This window comes from Grammomys surdaster, unplaced genomic scaffold (genome assembly GCF_004785775.1).
Source record: "Grammomys surdaster isolate TR1022 unplaced genomic scaffold, NIH_TR_1.0 144, whole genome shotgun sequence".
Taxonomy (NCBI): domain Eukaryota; kingdom Metazoa; phylum Chordata; class Mammalia; order Rodentia; family Muridae; genus Grammomys; species Grammomys surdaster.
Window position 1 is genome coordinate 6176404 of NW_021604602.1, and position 20528 is coordinate 6196931.

At 47.7% G+C, this 20528-nt stretch overlaps 1 protein-coding gene across 2 annotated transcripts in view; it reads left to right on the forward strand.

The window, feature by feature from the left end:
• The window catches only part of LOC114618721 (serine/threonine-protein phosphatase 2A 56 kDa regulatory subunit gamma isoform), a 51789-nt gene extending 48996 nt beyond the window's left edge, over nucleotides 1–2793 (forward strand). For both annotated transcript variants that reach the window (XM_028764515.1, XM_028764516.1), the window contains one exon: nucleotides 369–2793. In XM_028764515.1, the coding sequence (XP_028620348.1) occupies nucleotides 369–500 (132 nt within the window). In that variant the 3' untranslated portion in view covers nucleotides 501–2793. The remainder of the gene's footprint in view (nucleotides 1–368) is intronic.
• Nucleotides 2794–20528: the final 17735 nt, after the last annotated feature.

Here is a 20528-nt window from a genome sequence, read left to right on the forward strand (position 1 = left end):
AAAAAAAAAAAGTATGTCTCCTTTCTGAAATGTGTAACAGTCACAGGCTCATGAAGTGATGAGGTGATGTTTTTGAGAGAGGGTGGTACTTAGGGGAGTCATAACACCTGGAGAATTCTGCAAACACTACCACTGTAGAAACCCAAAGCTCCCCCTGCCCACCGAGCTGCACCCTAGTCATTGCACGGTGCTTAGGGTATTTTGGGTGAATGAGTAAGAAATGGGCTCCATTCTTGTGGCCAGCTGCGGCTGTAGCACATCTGGGATCCTTGTTCACCTTAGAGTTTCCTCTAATTTCTAACCCAGAAGTGAACTTCCTCCTCGGTTAGCCTAGTGCATAGCCAACTGCATTGCATTTGTGATTCCAGGCACAGAAGGATCTGAAGAAGGACCGTCCCCTTGTGCGCCGCAAGTCCGAGCTGCCTCAGGACCCCCACACCGAGAAAGCCTTGGAAGCTCACTGCAGAGCCAGTGAGCTACTCTCCCAGGACGGGCGCTAGCGTCTGGAGCAGCACGCCGAGCTGGGCCTGTCAGTTCTCTTCTGGATGCTGTAGAAAAGACATACTGTTTGTGCCATACCAGTCAGTTACACTCAAAAGTCAAAGCTTCCTCTGACCCCGTTCTGTAGGCGATAACGCACGCCTGCCTCCACTCGAGACCAGGAGTTCAAACAATGGTGGCTTCTCTGGCCCTGCTGGCCAAGCAGGGGGCTGGGGGAGTTGGTGACAGCGTCATCACCATGTTGTCACCACCCCAGCACAGCCCTGAGTGAGATCCAAAGTCAGAGCTGTAGGAAAGCACCCTGGCTGTCATCTTGTGGCCAGTGGCCCCTGTGCTCCTCTGAAATAGGTCTTCTGTGGGAGTACTGATGACGTTTCAAATCAAAGGCACATGGCAAAAGGTATCTCCTCCTTTTTAAGACTTTACAACCCTTGACGTTGCTCCCATGCTTGCTGTGCCAGCAGCAGCAGTTGTTGTTGGGTAGGTCTCACAGAGATGGCTCTTCGCTTTCACATTCTAGCTGTCTGCCAGGGAAGAGGCCAGCCATCCTCAGCGCTGGGACCGTGCAAAGGTCTTTCTTTCCTTTGATTAATGGCACGCTCACCATGTCCCTCTTCCCTTAATGTCTACGGAAAGCCATATTTTATAGTCTGTGGTAGAGGCCAGGGTTCCACCTAAGCACAAGGGAGAGAGCTCTGAATCGTACTTCCTCAGTCCACCTTGAGGAGAACCGCAATGTTGAAATTATGTGTTCATATTTTTATTTGCAGAATCAGTCTTTTCACCTACTTACACATGATCCTTCAACAAGGCTCTTGAATTGATAAAGATTACAGGATCTAAGATTTCCACATTTGTAGAAAGTTACAGTAAATTAACCCACTTGGCCTACTGCAAACTGCAGCCTGCCTGTGGCCGTACTGCAGGTCGCGCTGTGTGGGGCGCCCTCAGTGAGCCTTTCTGTTGGAAAAAGCACATGCTACCAAGCTCGCAAGGAATAGTGCAGTGTCTCCGTTTCCACTGGCCTTCACATGCTGCTACAGGCTTCACAGAATTCTTGCATGGATTAAGCTTCTGTTTTAGATGGAATAGCACGAGGAGAAAAAAATCCTTAAACTTAGTGCTTTGTCTAGTCTTTGTTTTCTCTCAGGGTGGCCAGTATTTTGACTTATTTATCCTGCTTGAAAGCTGCTTGAGATGTGTACTGCTATTCTGAACAGTGACAAGTTTCTTTTGTCTCCAGCATATCTATATCTTAGTGTTACATGTCTTGATGCGTAAGATACGGTAAAAATGTGGCTTCTTTTAAAACCTGATTTTTTTTTTTTTTAATCGTGCTCTCGGGTATCCATGAAAAGTTGTGAAATCAGACATTGCTCTCGTGTGGCCATGGAGGCTGCTTCTGGGTCCCCTTAGACGGCTGCTGATGCTCATGCAACATGGCCGGGAAGAAGGACATGTGCAGGGAGGAGAGCCGCCAGCGTGGCTAACCAGAAGGGCGGCCCCAGCTGAGGGTGGACAGGTTGGCCGCTTGGGTGAGAACACTTCCTGAGAAACTTGACGAGTATCTATCCACTTTACCATTATGAAATCTATAATTTAAAAAAAAAAGTTGAGATGCCTTCTCCTTCTGAGGGAAAAAGGGTGCTTTTATTGTATAAAGCAGCGTCTCTGTGTTTTGATACCCCACTGTTTGAACTCTCGTCTTTAGCTGGTAGAGTCTCAGATATCCCTGACGTGGGGCATTCTGTGTGTGGTGAGAGGTCCCGAGAGGCTCCTTTGCCCTGCGTGAAAAAGCAAGCTATCAGTGTACGGGTGATTGTGCAAAACTCAGCACGGCAGAACATCTTCTGGTCTAGGTTTTATTTCTGCTCTTTATTGAAGACAAACATTCGCCAATAAAGAAAAGAAAAAAATGTTTTGAGATAAACTAATTTTCTTTGACAAGAGTATTACTTAATTTTTTGGCCTATTAAGGTTCTCCTAGTTAGTACTCGGATTACCTGTGCTAATTGTTCAACTTGTATATTGTTAAGACACACTGTTGATTCTGACTGTTTTTCTTCCCATGGCTCTAGTTTGGCACCTTCAGTCTTTCCACAGTGTGTCTGTGTGCCAGAGATGTCACAGTTCAAGTGTCTTTCCAGTGTGGCTCTGTATGGCTTCCTTTGAACATTGTACATACATTGTATCTTTGTTTTATGGTAATAAGTAATAAAAAATGTAGACTTCGTATTTTGTACAAAATGTCCTATGTACAGAATAAAAAAAAGTTCATAGAAACAGCAAAAATAGGTTAAGTGGCACAGTTATTTTTCTTTAGAAAATATCTGTAACTTTATGCTTTAGTGAAATGTTAAGTACCAACATATTTTTTAACATTTTGTAATTCAAAACTTTTTTTGTTTTGACATTGTTTATGAAGAAAGACTTCATGCACTTGCCATTTAATATGCTCTTTTATCTAATTTTAAAGATCTCTTTAAAATGGTGTATTATACAGACTAAATAAAGAACATGTTAATTGTATCGCTCATCATGAAACTAAATTTAGCCATGGCGTGGGGCAGTCTGGTTCCGACACACAGTTACTGTCAGTTCAGGGACCAGCCACTCCAGGGACACTGGCTTGAGGTGGGAAGCAGGTGTCAGCCCTGTGTTCCCCTAATGAGTGTCAGCAGTCCTTAGAAGCTGATACCAAAAGCCACCGTACTCCCTCGTTGGGTTGAAAAGGCAGATGCCAGCCTGGCAGTGGTGGCGCACGCCTTTAGTTCCAGCACTTGGGACACTTGGGAAGCAGAGACAGGCAGATTTCTGAGTTCGAGGCCAGCCTGGTCTACAGAGTGAGTTCCAGGACAGCCAGGGCTACACAGAGAAACCCTGTCTTGAAAAACCAAAAAAAAAAAAAAAGAAAGAAAAAGAAAAGAAAGAAAAGGCAGATGCCAGGTGTGGAAATGCACACTTTTGATCTCAGAACTCAGGAGGCAGAAGCAGGTAGATCTCTGCGAGTTCATGGCAAATCTGGTCTACAGAGCGAGCTCCAGGACAGCCAGGGCTATAGAGAGAGACCCTGTCTCAAAAAAGAGAGAGAAGGAAAAGGGAAAGCAGCTTTTGGCGCACAGCGCCTGCTTTTCGTAGAGGCAGAGTGGATACAAAGCCAATGATCAGAAATCTCAGTGCTCAACTGAGGGAACAGAGTAGATAGACATGCTGGGAGGTGGGCTGAGCTGAGGTCCTTGCTGGCCGGTCACTCACATTGTTCTGGAAGCCTGACAGAAGATCCTCGCTGAAGCTGTACTTGATCTGTGTTTCTGCAGTCAGGGGAGGGTACCCTCTGCGTCAGTGCCCTTGACCCTATCACATCTCCATCCCTTCTGGTCGGAGCTCTGCAGTGGAAGCCTTGGAGCTTCCCGAGGGCCTTGGGTCCGAGTCTGAGACTTGCTGGTTACCCCTACCAGAAGCCGTTAGAAGACATCAGGTCTAGGGTAGTAACTAGGATGATCTCTTCCTCAGGTTAGGTGGAAACTCTCTAAGATACCTCAGTCTCGCCTCTTGAAACTTGAGGACAGCATGTTTGATAACACCCCACAGCACAGGAATTCTCTTCCAGAAGTGTGCTGTGATTGACGGCCATTAGAGCCACTGGCACCACTACAATGCTTCCAGAAGCTCTGCATCTCCATCCCTGAGAACTGGTGTCACCAAGCCAGCAGTGGTGGCCAAGAGTACTCAACACCACCTTCAAGTGCGGGCGCCACAAGGATGGCAAGCTGTGGAAACTCCCACTAAACTGTGGGTTGGTATGTGAACACTCTGGGCAGAGGGTAGGGAGGTAATGAACTCTCAGTGAGGATCCCGGAGGGGTGTGGGCACAGGAGGGCAGAACAGACTCAGCGCCTCACACATTTGTTCTTGCCTCACAGTGCTTCAGGGATGTTGTTGTTGTGTAAACTTTAGCAAAGTCTTCAAGCATGCTGTCCCAAACCTCAGCCTCTGCAAACCAACACAGGAGCCTCCGTTCTCATTGGCTTTGTGTTGCTAACACGGAACATAAAAATCACCAGAAAGTCCACTCACAGCTAAATGTATGTTATAGATGATTCGGTTGGGGAGGAGTGGGTTCCAATACCAGAAATCTGAAGTCCACTCTTAAGTTAATATGGGCATCTTTGGGGCAGTGGGGGACGGGTTGTTTGTTTGGGGGTTTGGTTTAAGAAGAAAGCAGTGTAAGCAGAGGTTGGCCTACACCCATAGAAGCTATATATCCTTCCCTGACTCAGCCTACCGTCTCCTTCATGTCTTTTTACAAACCACAGCATTATGTTTTTATGGGTTTGGTTTTGTTTTTGAGACAGGGTCTTGGTCTGTAGCTTAGGCTGTTGTGAACTCACTACATAGCCCAGGCTAGCTTCAAACATACAACAGACCTCTTGCCTTAGCCTCCTGAGTTAACATGTCCAGTTTAATAAAACATGAGTTCTGAAGAACTTTGTGAATGGCGGTAGGTTGAAGACCAGGATTTGCTGGGCATTGTAGCCCATACTTGGAATTTTGACACATGGGAGGCTGAGGCAAGGAGGGTCAGAACTTCAAGGCCAGACTGGGCTATGTGAGACTGTCTCAAAATAAAAAATAAAACTTAGAATACATCTTTTTCTCTCCCTAATGTCTTCCTGGTCATATCCGGTTCAAGGCCAAATCAGTCTGTGTTATGCTTGTGAGAAACTTACCACAAACAAGCTGAGCTGGCTAGCTTCCCAATGTGTAATTTTAGAAACTGATATCTAACAAACCAGTTATTAGACCAAAGGGTCCTGACCCATCTTCTCAATTCTGTAATAAAAGCACATGGGAACAGAGGTTTCTGCTATTCCTTCAGACAATGTGATGGGAGAAAAAAAAAAAAGTGTAAAGGCACAAGGAACCCAGGAGCCAGGCAGAGGACCAGGGGAGCCTGGGAACTCTGCCCCTTCCACTGGGAACAGCTCCCGGTACGTCAGTGGTTCTCAACCTTCCCAATGCTCTGACCCTTTAATATGGCTCCTCATGTTCTGGTAACCCTCAACCATAAAATTACGTTCATTGCTACTTCATAACTGAAATTTTGCTACTGTTGTGAATTATTAAGGTATGTGTTTTTCAATAGCTTAGGCAACCCCTGTCATTCAACCCCCAAAGAGGTCACAATCCACAGGTTGAGAACTGTCACTATGCTGCGTGGAAGCACACTCCCAACCTTGACATTACTAACGCCTCTTCATATTCTGTCTTCAGAATGGATCTGGTAGGAAGATGTATCCCTTAAACTAATGATGACTTCAGAGGCATTGTGAAGCCAGTAGGGCCAGCACTGATTCCCCTGCTCAGACATTCTGATATAATTCCCTTCAAGAGCCCGAACTTCCACCCTGGTTGGGAGACTTGAGCCAAAGCTCCCACTCCAACAAGGATAAATGGACTCCCGTTAAGCTGTCTCCAACATGGCTGGAATGAGAACGTTTAAAAGCTTGTGACGCCACTAAGCACTGCCCAGGGGACACCGCCAGGGCAGACTGTCCGTCTTCTAAGCAGGAAATGAGACTGAGACCCAAGCCTCCTGAAAATCAAAATGTTGACACCACACAGCCCACAAAGTCACGGGTGACTCTGAAGCCATGTGAAGCTGCTGCTGCTGCTGCTGCTGCTGCTGCTGCTGCTGCTCCTCCTCCTCCTCCTCCTGCTGCTCCTCCTCCTCCTGCTGCTCCTCCTCCTGCTGCTCCTCCTCCTCCTGCTGCTCCTCCTCCTGCTGCTCCTCCTCCTGCTGCTGCTCCTCCTCCTGCTGCTCCTCCTCCTCCTGCTCCTCCTCCTCCCACTGCTCCTCCTGCTCCTGATACTGCACTGGAGCAAGGAGTAGTTCGTACAGTAAGTGTTGGGGATGGGGGAGCAAGTTAAGCAAGGATTAACTATATATACTTTGGGCTGGCCTCGAATTCACAGGTATCCTCCTGCTTCTGCCTCCCAAGTGCTGGGATTAAAACTCTGTGCCACCACACCAGGCAATAAACAGAAGGTGCTATTACTGAGTGATTTCAGTGCCATCAAATTCCAGGCGATTCCTTGGTGAATGCATTTGCTAGGAAACTGTAAGCTTCCTCCTTTCATCACGGGTTTGAGGAAACAGATAAAGGCCTGCTGTGTAAGCTCGTCACCAAGGCCCCGCTCCTGTAAGAGCACACCAGCTGAGTGTAGTGAACCTACGTTCACTAGCACCCTCCTGATCTGCAACCCAGGGCTTTGGGAGTCGGGCTAGAAAGACCTGCATGTTCTGGAAGTCCCCGCGCACGCTTAGGCATAAGATGCTCCTAGAAAGCCTTAGCAAGATGAGGCAATTGGATAGTATCTGTATTGGGGTTTAGGACAGCAGCTGAGGAGACACGGTACAGTCAACAGGCAGATGCCCAGGCCTGAGGAAGTGGGTTTGGCTCATAGTTGTCAGCTGCCTTCTGCTCACGTCTAGCCTTCAGTGCTGGCTTTGCCTGGCAGTGGTGTGAGGAGGCTCGTTTGTGTCTTGAGGGTTATCTGCACATACAGTCTGGTCTTAGCATCCATCCCTTCCAGGAGTAGAGCTGACACTAACCACCACCACCCCGCCATCTCACCACTGCCACCCAGACCATATTATCAGCATGGTATACCCATCACGGCCCCGGTCCCCAAAAGAACCAAAACATTCTTATCAGGAAGGATAATCATGGCAAAGCTGCTACCTTTGAGAGCTGGAGACAAAGGCCAGTCAGTCCCCTGTGGGGGAAAGTTAACCACCTCCAAGCAGCTCGCCTCACAAGGTAATAGAGTACAGAGAGGTCTGTGAGCTTGGCCTACGACAGTGACAGACAAAGCAGTGCGCGGGACTCCTCATCCATGTACACGGGGCTCTTCTCATCATGCCGCCCCAGGCAAACAAGAAGGGTCCAGAGCCTGTGGTCAGCTTTGCAGCCTATCTGAGAACATGGAAACCTCTGGAAATGAAACTGAAGAGCCGGCCAGGCAGTGGTGGCAGTGCATGCCTTTAATCCCAGCACTTGGGAGGCAGAGTCAGGTGGATTTCTGAGTTTGAGGCCAGCCTGGTCTACAGAGTGAGTTCCAGGACAGCCAGGGCTATAGAGAGAAACCCTGTCTCAAAAAACAAAACAAACAAACAAAAAAAACAAAACAAAAAAGGAAACTTAAGAGCCCACTGAGGAGAGGGGAAAGGCACAGTCTGAGGCAGCGCTGTCCAGGAGACAGGCACCTGACTGGGTAGATGTGCTTGTGAACAGGGCTGATGACCTGACTTCAGTCCCTATATCCTACACTGTGGCTGGAGAGAACCAACCCCTGCCAATTGCCCTTTGACCCCAACATGTGCATGTGGAACACACATGAACACACACAGGGAGGAGCAGGCAAAACACCCATACACATAAACGTAGGATGTTAAAATTACACAGTCCGTGGTATTTTGTTACTATGGACTGATAGAGACTGGTCAGGGAGGGGCTGAGGAGCTGTTCCACATGAAGAATGGACACTCTCCTCAGAGAACTGAACACAAACATTAAACTGGCACAGTTGGTGAAGCTACCCCAAGTGCTGTTGACAGAGCTGGTTCCTACTGGAGGTTCTTGAGCCGGTGGACGGAGTGTCTGAGTTACAATGTAGATGAGTGGATTTGTGGGCACTGTGGAATTATGTTGGCATAAGGGCGACCTGTTCGTGCATCTGCATGAGAAGCCAAGGAGACAAATTTCACATGCAGATGTAGGGCCAAGTGTGTGTGGCTGTGAAGCAGGGAAATCCAGGGCACTGCAGCATCACAGAGGCCAGCAGCAAGTGCTTGAAAACCAAGAGATCGAGGACCCAGGCAACACGGGAATGGAAGAAGCAGCGTGGAAGAAGAAGAGGAGAGGGGTCTCTCATCTTACTAGAGATGCCTTTGTGTCTAGCAGAAACTGGTCTCTGTGTTGTTTGTGGATGTTAGCAGAGGTCAGTGTCAATGCCTGGGCCCTAGCGGCCCTAAAAAGCTAGGCTTGCCCACTCATTTTCAGTATGCCGATTAGAGACTAGTTGGGAACTATTAAAGAGGTGCAGAGGAGAGGAGATCCAATGTGGTCACATTAAGAAGGAAATATGAGCTCTGCTGACTCCCACCCTCAAGTCTATCTTTGGAGTGCTGACAGGAGGCCGAGGTTTAAAGAGAAGACAAGAGGTATGTATAACTAAGCAGTCCTGGTTAAGTGCGGTCACACTCATCACTACCAAGACTCCAGTGTGTTCTGCAAGGTAGGTGGTCTCAAGTTGATGGAACTGTGTAAAAACAAGCTCCTCCTCTGGCTGGCACCTAGTTATCATTGAATGTCAACTCAGCATATCTCAGTTACCTGAGAAAGGAGTCTCCACTGGGTAATTATCACTATTGGGCTGTTCTGTAGATTGGTCTGTGAAGTTGTCTTGATTGGTAACTGAAGGTGAAAGATAGCACCACCCCATGGCCAGGTGGTTCTGGGATGTATTTTTAAAAGTAAGCTAGTTCAAGGCTGCCCTGGTCTCCAGAACAAGTTCTAGGACCTGCCCTTCTGCCCTGCCCAGCTCCCTGCCCCCCTCAAAAAAAACTAAAAAATTTAAAAGCAAGTTAGTGACCCACGAAGCAGTGTCTTCTATGATTGTTCTCTCCAGGTTTCTGCTCTGACTTCCCTTCATGAAAGGAACACAGGACTTAAAATCAGAATATCAGTAGAAGAGTTGGCCTTAAGCAGGACCATGGGTAGTTGATCCATTTAAATAGAAAGTTTGGTTGGTTGGTTGGTTTGCTGTTGTTTTTAAGAAGGGTGGGAGATTTGAAGTTTCTGAGCATCTTAGTTCAAGATGAGGCTGTGGTCACGAGTTACAAATGAAAGCAATGGTGTTCTCTCCGGGTCTCGGGAGCGTGGAAGATCCCAAACCTCCCAACAACTATATACCACCTCCCTAAAAAATAGGTTTTTCTTTAAGTCTCCTAAGTGGTAACAAGTGTCTGACCTTCCACGGGATGCCGCCTGCATCCCAGGAAGGCATCTACCGGAGGTAGCTGACATTTCTCCGTTTCCTGTGACAGGACTCCCTCTACGCCACGAAAAGACATCAAACATTATTCTGCTCTGCAGAACTGTGGCTGCAGGAAGCACCGCCGGCTTGGGCAATGGCACCCCACTGCTTTCAAGCTAGCCCTCTGCAGGTAGCTGGAGGGCAAGAGCTGGTTGAAGGCAGACACCCATAGTAGCAATTCCAGCTCCACCTACTTGCAGAAGCACAAGCCAGAGGCACAGGCTTCCCATGTAGGTGTGGGGAAGATTACAGAGAGGAGAGTGCAAAGCCAGCAGAGACAGCTAAGCAGGGGGCTCCCGCTGGCAGTATAATCGTGCTATCCAGATCTCAGGGCCAGAAGTTAATGCTCCTGGAAGGACAAGAAGGAATCCCAGTGCCAGGTGAGGAAGGGCGGGTCATTTCAGCTTATTGTTGATGGCTTGCAGATTTGTAGGACCCTTAAAAATGCAACTGAGTTTTAAAAGGTAAGTGTTGAAAACATTTTGAGACAGTCTTACCATGTAGAAAGTCTGACCTTAAACCCAAAATCCTACTACCCCAGCCTCCTGAATGTTGGCATTATAAACACATTCCACCATGCCTACAGGGTGTCAGTTATTTTGACTCTGCAATTCCACTTCTAGAAGTTTAGCCATCAGCAAAATTCATAGACTGAGCTGTATGTAAGCTGGCAGCTACTCACAGTAGCACTGTCCTCCGTGTTGAGAAACAGAAATCAGGAATTATCCTCACCTGCCTGAAGTGTTGCTAAATGCAGTGTGAGCAGAGAAGTGAGAAAACCCCAGAGCACACTCCGACGTTTTAAGATTTTATTTTTTAAATGTGTTTGTTTCTATGCGTGGATTTGTACATATGAGTGCAAGTGTCCACGGAGGTAAGAAGAGGGTGTTGGATCCCCTGGGGCTAGGTTATAGACAGCCTGTCATGATGCCGGGAATCTAAACTCAGATCTTCTTCAGGAGTTGTACAGCCGGGCGGTGGTGGCGCACGCATTTAATCCCAGCACTTGGGAGGCAGAGGCAGGCGGATTTCTGAGTTCGAGGCCAGCCTGGTCTACCGAGTGAGTTCCAGGACAGCCAGGGCTATAAAGAGAAACCCTGTCTCGAAAAACCAAAGAGTTGTACATGCACACACTCAAAATTCGAATTCATCCTCACCTCAGGTCTACCCTTTTCCTACCGGCCCAACTCCTTCTCCTCAAACAATCCACACTGCTACCTGGAGGGTCCTTGCAAAAACATCTCTCCAACCAGTCACCCCAGGCTAGCCCTTGAGCCTTGTACAAGCAATGTCCCTAGTACCCTATTCATCGCTGTACCTTCAGTCTGGCACCGTGTGGGACACTCCCACTCCAGCACTTACTGGCTCAAAGTCTGACGGACGCATGTATAGATAAATATGGGGTGAGCGAGAAGGGCAAAATCCAAGTGGGGAGGCGAGCAATCAATCAAAAGTGGGTATGTGAGTAAGACGGACGTGCCGACACACGCCTTTCATCCCAGCACTTGAAAGGTGGAGGCAGAAGCATCAGAGTTGAGACTCAACAGAACTACCCTGGACCAAAACCAAAAAGCAAGAGCGCCTGTAGGAATGAGATGAAGTGTATGCAGAAAGCAGAGAAGAGTTCAAAGTAAATAGGATATTCGCTCAGCCCAGATGCACCAGAACAAGACAGCAGGGCAAAGTTGGCCCTGCGAGGGTACCCGCCATCCCCGCAGGAAGAACCACGGCGCAGCCTCCACAACGCACATGACTGATGAGTCACAGCGCCAGGAAGCCACGCGAAACCTCGGTTCAGCATCTCGAACGCGGTCTGACTTAAGACAAGGCAGCGGCGTATAGAGGAAACAGGCACAGGGGCCGCGTCCCTTGAAGGGAGGGGAGTGATGGCCGTAGACAGCCCGGACCCACGTTTAGAAACTTGCCCCGTAGCCCACAAGATAGGGAGTCCGCAAAGAGATTTCGTACAAGAACCTTAACCGAAATGCTGGCGCAGGGAAATGACGCAACGCGTCAGCCAATCGGGAGCTGCGGAGCTCTGAATCTCGCGAGGTTCGCGAAAGGAGAATGACCCAATCGGGTTGTCCCTTCTTCCAGGCCGCGGTGATTGGCTTGAGGACTCACGTGATAGTACGAGGCCACACGTGACCACGCCCTGGCGACACGTGACCGACCTGGCACTCTGCAGAAGTAGCTTCAGGACCGAGACAGTAGTGATCCTGGAACTGGGTTCCAGCCCAGTCAATTTCCACTTGAAGGGCGGGGTTGGTGACCAGGGGTCCCATATTACCCCTGTCCAGGACCCCCGAGACATGGCCGTAGCGTGGGTGGGACAAAACCAGTCTGTGCTCTGCGGCAGCTCTGAGAACTCTGAAGTAGCTGGGAGGCTGGGGATGCGGAGAAGATAACTGCATCCCGATTAACACGCAAAGGAAACCAGTAAGCAGGGACTGCAAACACTTCCCACCTAGGTGGCGTGTCACGGACACACGGTAACATAAATAGGTAGAGGCGCTCGCTGTGTAAATAATTATGGAGGACCAGAACTCACATAGGTAAGGGTTTGGGGGGCTGGAGAGATGGCTCAGCGGTTAAGATCACTGACTGCTCTAAAGAACGTCCTGAGTTCAAGTCCCAGTAACCACACAATGGCTCACAACCATCTGTCATGGGATCCAATGCCTTCTTCTGGTGTGTCTGAAGAGAGTGACAGTGTACTCATATACATAAAAATAATAATAATTTTTAAAAATGAGTTTGAGCACTTGGGAGGCAGAGGCAGGCGGATTTCTGAGTTCGAGGCCAGCCTGGTCTACAGAGTGAGTTCCAGGACCGCCAGGGCTACACAGAGAAACCCTGTCTCGAAAAAAAAAAAAAAAGATTTTGAGCACCCATTTTTCCCACTTCCACTTACTGGGTGCCCCTCCCTCCCTTTCTTTCTTCCTTTTCTTTCCTTTCTTTCTCCCTTCCTTCCTTCCTTTCATTTATTTATAAGACAGGGTCTCTCCTTGGCTATCCTGTTTGTTTATAAAACAGGGCTTCTCTTTGGCTGGCCTGGAACTCACTGTGTGGACCTTGAACTCGGAGATTTCCCTGTGTCTGCCCTCTTTAAGAATACTGGCGTGCAACTCCTGGCTTGAGTTTTCTTTTTCCTTCCTTCCTTTTTTCCTTTCTTTTTAATAAACTGCCTGTCTTTGACTCTGTCCCTGACTCAAGAACAGTAGGAAGTTTGTGCTGGTTCCCTCCAGGCTCGTAGCCATGCGTCTTCCAAAGAAGCCCTAATGATGTCTATTGCCCAGTGCTTCCTGCCCAAGATACTGGTAACCCTGGAAGGTAGCCCTGGTGCTGGGAGTGCTCTGTCAGAAACAAGGACACGATTCTCTCTCCATGGTGTTAGAATTTCCTGAATAATAAATTGGTAGTCTACATCCCTTTTCTTGACTTGATTTGTTGAGTTGTCCTGTTTTCACTTCTGAATAATAAGGTCACACGTTACACCTCACACTGCAATGCATATTACAGAATGGCTATACAAGATCAGAGTTCAGTGAGTCCACAGAGGCCTTCCTGGAGGCAGAGGCAGATAGCTGCTACCAACACAACGTTTGTTGGTTTGGTTTGCTTGGGTTGATTTGTTTGTTAGTTTTTCCAAGACAGAGTTTCTGTGTAGCTCTGGCTGTCCTGGAAGTCACTCTAGACCAGGCTGGCCCCACCTGCCTCTGCTTCCCAAGTGTTGGGGTTAAGGGACTGTACCATCACCACCTGCCACAAATCCAGTATTTAGGGCTTAAGGAGTCCAGGTGGATAGCTGTTGGAGACATAGCGCTCAGAACCCGAGAGAGCAGGGGTCTAGGCCTCAGGTGTAGCTCAGGTGTAGAACAGTGGCTCATGTGGGTGGTGATGGCCTGGCCTGAAGCCCTAGGTAAAGTTCTGAGGTCTCTGCTTTGGTGGGTGGTCACCATGGTGTCAGGCACCCTCATTACAGGGTCCACGTTAGGGTTCTGTGCCTTTCGTGGGGACCCTTCATCGGTCTAATGCGTTTGACTAGTTTGAAACCTGGCTTTTCTGCTGGTGGTATTCATACGCTCATCTTTTGAGTCTGCTTCGATAAGCCTGGAGAAGGGTGACATTTTACCTTTAGGAATAGGCTGGCATTAGTTTATGCCTATGGTATTATTAGGCGGTACTGGATCGGAAGCGGTCTCTAGGTCCGTGTCAAGGAGAGGGTCACCCTGCCTCTGTATTTGCCCTCTGCCTGGAGTTAAGTCCTGCTTGTACCTTGGAGTCGCGTTGTGAGTACTCTTGCTTAGTTTTTACATTTTCATTTATTTGTGTATGTGTGAACATGTGTGTGCATACCGTGCATGTGGAGGGGGGCAGACAGCTTGTGTGTCCTGGGGATCAACCTCAAATTGTTGGGTTTCACTTTATTTTAAGATTATGATATGCCGCCGGGCGGTGGTGGCGAACGCCTTTAATCCCAGCACTTGGGAGGCAGAGGCAGGCGGATTTCTGAGTTCGAGAGTTCGAGGCCAGCCTGGTCTACAGAGTGAGTTCCAGGACAGCCAGGGCTACACAGAGAAACCCTGTCTCGAAAACAAACCAAAAAAAAAAAAAAAGATTATGATAAAATTGCATCACTACCCCCCACCCCCGAAAAAAAATCCCATGGCCCCTCTTTGCTCTCTTCCAAATTCATGGCCTCTTATTTCATTAGTTGTTATGACATGCATATATGTATAAACATACACATTCCTGAATATAACCCACTCAATCTGTATGTTAGCCATATGTATGTTCAGGGCTTTGGATAACAATTTCTTTTTTGATAAAAACAGTCACCTGGGGAAGACTGTGTCCCCCACTCCCAGCATTCTCTAGTTGCCTGTAGTTCCTTGTGTAGGATTAAGGCCACTCACCTGGGCATATCTGTTGGTGACCTCCTGATTCACCTCACGTCTAGGCACTTACGTTGGTGAGACTTTATGGGTGTAGTTTCTGGCATTGCTAGGAGACACAATCCCACAGAAACCCCTGTTCCCCTGGCTGTTACAGGTTTTCCACCCTCTATTCTATAATGTTCCCTGAGCCTTAGGTACAGGATGTTATGTCGCTGTATCCATTGGCACTGGGCTCCACAATTCTGGATTCTGATTGGTTGTGATTTTTTTTTTTTTTTTTTTTTTTTTGGTAATGATCCCCAGCTCTTGCAAAAAGTTCCCTAACAAAGGTGAGGACCACATTTATGTGTGGGTGTAAGAACAAAAGTTTACATTGTTATGGACTATGTAGTTTTAGTGAAGTGGTGGTTGTAGGTTCTCTAAGATCCATGAATTCAATAGCACTTAATAGGTAGGTTTCTAGTACATGGCACATTCTCTATCTTGTTGAATGGATCTTAGATCCAGTTAGAGAGCTATTAGTAATTGCCAAGGTATGGGTGCCACTACTGCACCCTTAGGGTTATCATGCCACGCCGCTGGTCATTGTTGTAGTTCACAGGCATCAGAGCTGGGTAGAACTGTGGGTTGCCGCCCTCCTTTGGAAGCTCTCCTGGTGCCTTCTGGAACCATGAAAGCTAGCCCACAGGGAGGGGGCTTTCAGGTCTGTTCCAGCCCAAGGGCTTCTGGGTCCTGTTTGTGGAGTGTGTAGTGTGTTCATCAATAGGCTCAGCTTGTTATATTTGTTTTAATAGATTTTTTTCTGTTGTAATTTTGGGGGAGGCAAGGGTGGTCTCTTCTAGGCAAGGCTGGGTAATACAACTAGGAGTGACCTCAAAGGAGTGCAGCTAGGGTCATGATCCTCCTGTACCCTCCTTCCCAGTGCTGGGCTTAGAAACATGCAGGATTATGTAGTGCTGGGGTTGAAACTGAAAAGTGTATGCACTTACAGGAAACTGAATTAAATTGCATAATTATATTGATGTAAAATAAGATAAAAGACCAATTATTAGACACTGATTTGTTAGTTTATTTGATGATTTACTGCTTGTACTGCCTATTTGCCAAGAGTGACTTCACTTGCTACCTGCAGCAGAAAGGCCCTGGAGGAATACCTGAAATGATGGGTCATTGCCCTTAGCAACCTGCTGACTGCCACATAACCTGTAAAATCTCACTTGCCTGCCTGCCCCACCTTGTGGTTTTAGAGTATGAAATGAAAATATAAGCTGCACCCGGAAGGAAGCTTTTCACAGTCAGAAGCCACCCTGTTTTCAGTCCACTGGCGACATCTTTCACTGTCACTGGTCTTGGAGTGCTTTTTTTTTTTTAAGATTTATTTACTTTATTTATGAGTACACTGTAGCTGTCTTCAGACACACCAGAAGAGGGCATCAAATCTCACTACGGATGGTTGTGAGCCACCATGTGGTTGCTGGGATTTGAACTCAAGACCTCTGGAAGAGCAGTCAGTGCTCTTAACCGCTGAGCCATCTCTCCAGGCCTTGGAGTGCTTATTTTAGGAAAAAAAAATCCCCCATTTTTGGAGGCCTAGCGAGATCTCACTACAACCCCAGTTGTCCCAAAGAGGCTGCTGCTCCTGTGCCTCTTAGCCCACTGATAGTCTCTGGAAATGGGAAGTACACACCCTGGATTGGATTCCAGGGGCTCTCTCAGTGACCAAGGGAACTGTGAAATGCAGGACCAGAGTCTCTGACTGGAAGAGGGTGAGACTAGGTTGGATGTCCAGACCAGGTAAGGACCCCCTAGGGATAGAAAAGAAGCACCGATTGTGGGCTTGACCACTCTGCAGGAAATGGCATCCCATCCAGAGCCTCTGTGGGATACTGAGGACATGACAGTAGTCTCCAGATAAAAGCCTCAGAAGGATCCTGAGGCGTTCGTATTGGCCTCCAGAGAAAGACAGACTAGGAATTTTTAAGAATAATTTATTTTTATTTTATGTGCATTAGTCATATATATATACATATACATATACATATACATATATATATATATATGTGCACATATATGCCACACCACCCTATGTACCACACAGGCGAGGTACACAGCAACTCCCGTTTATACCACTCTGATCTTGGGGTCTGCACTGCCCTTATGGGAGACCTGCTCAGTCCTATAAAGACATTAAGGAAGCACCCCTGTTAACTTCCACAAAGAATGAAATCTTGCACTACAAGGCAGTCAGAAGACCACCTGATCCTGACCATCCAAGGGTAATGCCAGGCCATCCCCTCATCTGAGAACATGGCAACTATGTCATCCAGCCACGTATTTGCCTAATGAGGAGGGCGAGCCCCTCCTTGATTGTGGAGAGATTTTATAACAAAAGATTTTCTCCTCACCATCAGACTTAAAGAATGAGCCACTTCCCTATTCAGATATGGGACTTTTTACTGATGGGAGCCAAAGTCTCCAACAGCTTTAAAGGTGAAAGATACTGAGAAAGGAGACTGCTTACCTAAGGGGGAAAGAAATTTAAAAACAGACCAAACCCTTTAGGGGGAGGGGCTGTGGCAATGGTGCACTACCAGGCTCACACAAAAAGACAAGGTATGATCTGAAAACACAGCCCCTCAGCCCCTCCCATTACCCACTACTGCTTACACTCACAATGTTCCCAGAGCTCCCCCATATAAGCCAGAAGAAAGAAGATGAACAACTGACGAAGAGGCTGAAAATCAGAACTGTCTGATGACAGCAGATAGGAAAATAATTCCAGCGATCACAGCCAAGAGACGAAATTGCAAGCAGAGAGAAAGCCACAATTACCACCAGGGGTTTCAGCACTTCTCTCAATCATCAACAGAGCAAGAGTATAGACAATTAGTAAGGACGGTGGGGGATATTGGTAAGCCTTGGGCCACAGCCTCCTTAAGAGGAGGGAGGGAAAGGGTCAGTAGAGCCTGGCTCTGAAGACAGTTGTGCCAAGTATCTCAGTGTGTCAAGCAAGAGGAAACCAAAACCCAGTCACTGGTTTTGTGTAGGTGTGGAGGGCTGGTGATACTAACCAAGACACTTGCTGGGAACATAAGGACTAGGTCGGTGTCTTAGAGTTTCCATTGCTGTGAAGAAACACCATGACCAAGGCAACTCTTATAAAGGACAACATTTAATTGCGGCTGGCTTACAGGTTCAGAGTTCAGTCCATTATCCTCATGGTAGGAGCATGGCAGTGTGTAGGCAGACATGGTGCTGGAGGCAACCAGGAGAAGACTGGCTTCTGCAAGTAGCTAAGAGGAGGTTCTCTTCCACATGGAGCTTGAGCATAGGACCTCAAAGCCCATCCCCATAGTGACACACATCCTAAGGCCACACCCATTCCAACATTGCCACTCCTCCTAATAGCGCTACACCCTGGGCCAAGCGTATTCAAACCACTACAGTAGGAGAGCTGGAAGTGTTCAGGGCAGGGCTCATTGTGTTTATTCCCAAAGATTTTGCTGGAAGGCATAAGGTGAAAGGGGGATGGGTACCCAGGAAGCAATAATCTTAGCTGGGGACACAGTTTTGGTAAGAGATGTGGTTGGTTCTACTACAGGAGAGAGAGGAGGAGCTAGAAGTACCAAGCACATCTAGGGCTTGGGTAAATTTTCTGCCCAGGAAGACAGTCTTTATAAATCTTCCCTGTGGGTAGTGGAATATGGGCTGAACCACAGGCTGGCATTTGCTAGGTAACCATGTGATGCCATGCAGATGGATGGGGAGGTGGGGGTGGAAAGAAGGTCCCCTGAAAGTGAGAAAATTCATGTCCACCAGAGGGCGCAAAGAGACTGTTCTGTTCCTGATGGTGCAAGGCTTCCTTGGTCTTCAACTCCAACCTACAGGTCTTGAAACTAAGACCCGGATCCAGTTCAATCCTTACCCTGTAGGCCCATTTAACACAGAACCAAGACAGAAAGAGGATGAGATTCTGAAACAAGCGTCATCAAAAGCCTCCTGAAGTGAGGTGAAATGCCAGCTGGTCCTCCAGCAGTGCCTAGCAGCCCAAATGGTGTGTAGTCTGTCTGAAGGTATGGCAGAGAAGGTCCAACCCTTGTGTACTCAATGAAACATTTATGTACCCCACCACTCCCATTGCTCCCATTCCTGGACTGGGAACACACATTAAGCAAGTATTGGGTGTTCTTCAGGCCTAATAGTACTGTCAGAAGTGGGGTTGATTATGAATGAATGGCCCAACACGAACCAGGTATGGTAGGGCACTCCACACTTCTAGGGCTGGAATTGCAAGCCAAGATAGGATGATTGTTCAAGTTTGAAATCAACATGTACTATGTGATCTGGTCCGTTCCCCACTTTGGGACGCCAGATGTCCTGACACACGCTGCTGCTCTGGTCATCGGGTCAGTCAACAGGGTCTCTAGCAAGAGAGAGAAAGTGGGGATGGAGGGGCAAGAGACACAAAGAATGGAGACAAGACAGAGGGTCTGATCAAGTCTTGTTTATTGAAAAGAACTCTATGTATTTATTCGCTTTTCCACGTGCCTTGCAGCTGTGGACAAGCAGGGGAACACACCTGAAGGTGCTTTACCACATGCCTTGCAGCTGGGGGCACTAAACAGCAAAACAAGATATGTGAGAAAAACAAGATATTTATCAGACTGTGCTCAACTGTTGTGGGTTGCTGAAAAACAAGTCTCTTGTCAGGGTATATTGGCCTGAGATGGCTGCAAAGATGATAGCCGCTTTCTGCTAGGAGTCGGCTCTCAACAACTATGTACATAGTGAGTAGTACCAGGCCAACCCTGGCTATACGACAGGACCTTAAAAAAAATCCAGTATGGAATTCAGAGAAGGGGTATATAGAAACATAGCCTGACGATGCTGGTTTGATGGTGGTCCTGCTGAGGGATTGTGTGCTGTCCCTTGACAGGGCTTGACAGAGGAAGCAGAATAAGGAGAATGGCCCTGACACTAAGTATCTCAACAGCACTTCATGTGGGATTTTAAAGAGATGTTGGGAACAGCAAGATCTCTACACAGTGTGTCACAAATTCATGACAAAATTGAATGTTCTCTAGCCACCACCAGGGTCCCACATCAGGGAAGAAATTCACTTCCCAGCTCCTCTCAACACTTGAAAGCAGATGCTTTAATGGACAGGAGACTATGGAAAGACCAGGAGAGGGTCCCATCCCCACCCAGGACCAGCTGAGTCCTATGCCATGACGCAGAAGGGCACCCCCAGGCAAGCTTTGCTTCCTCGTTAGCCCCGTCTCAGCCTGGCCAGCCTCTGGGATGCTGCCCTTGGAAATTTATTCTCACAATATTAAAAAAAAAACACATTTACAATTTTTTTTTAAAAAAAGCAAGCAGGTTTGGTTTACTCGTAAATCCTTATAAACTATGTACATTTCCGTCTTCTTTGAAATAATGATAATAATCCAAAGTCCGAGCCTGCTATCTCTTCCTCGACCTGGAGCCAGGCTGCAGATGAGTGAGTCCCCTGAATAACTGAATGACTGCGTTTCCCAGATGCTGACTCACGGTGCAGCCAGTGTGCTATCAGCCCCACCCCCACCAAGTCCCTGTAGGTTTCTGAATCTCAGGTCTTTTGTCCTTGTTCCTATCTCTGCAGGTTATGCAGAAGGGCACAGTAACACAGCACCTAGGGTCAGGTGGACATTCAGTATTGGTCACTGCTGATATGTCAGCATTTCCACAGTTAACAACTCACCACAGTAGATTTGGGTCTGTCTTCTCACCTCTGCAAGATTATTTACGACTTCTTGAACATATTATACCGGGGTGGGCAGATGGAGGGAGGATGGGGATATTTATCTGTTCTCTCTCCCTCTCTCAGGCTTCTGGAAGAATCATCTGAGTAGTTTCTGGGCTCCATCAGCAGCCTCTGGGACCTGGCACTGGGCAATTGTGCAAAGAATAAGCATATTGTAGGGCTCCCGTTTTCCAAAGATGATTTGGGAGAATCAAATCATACCATCACCGTCCCACCAATCA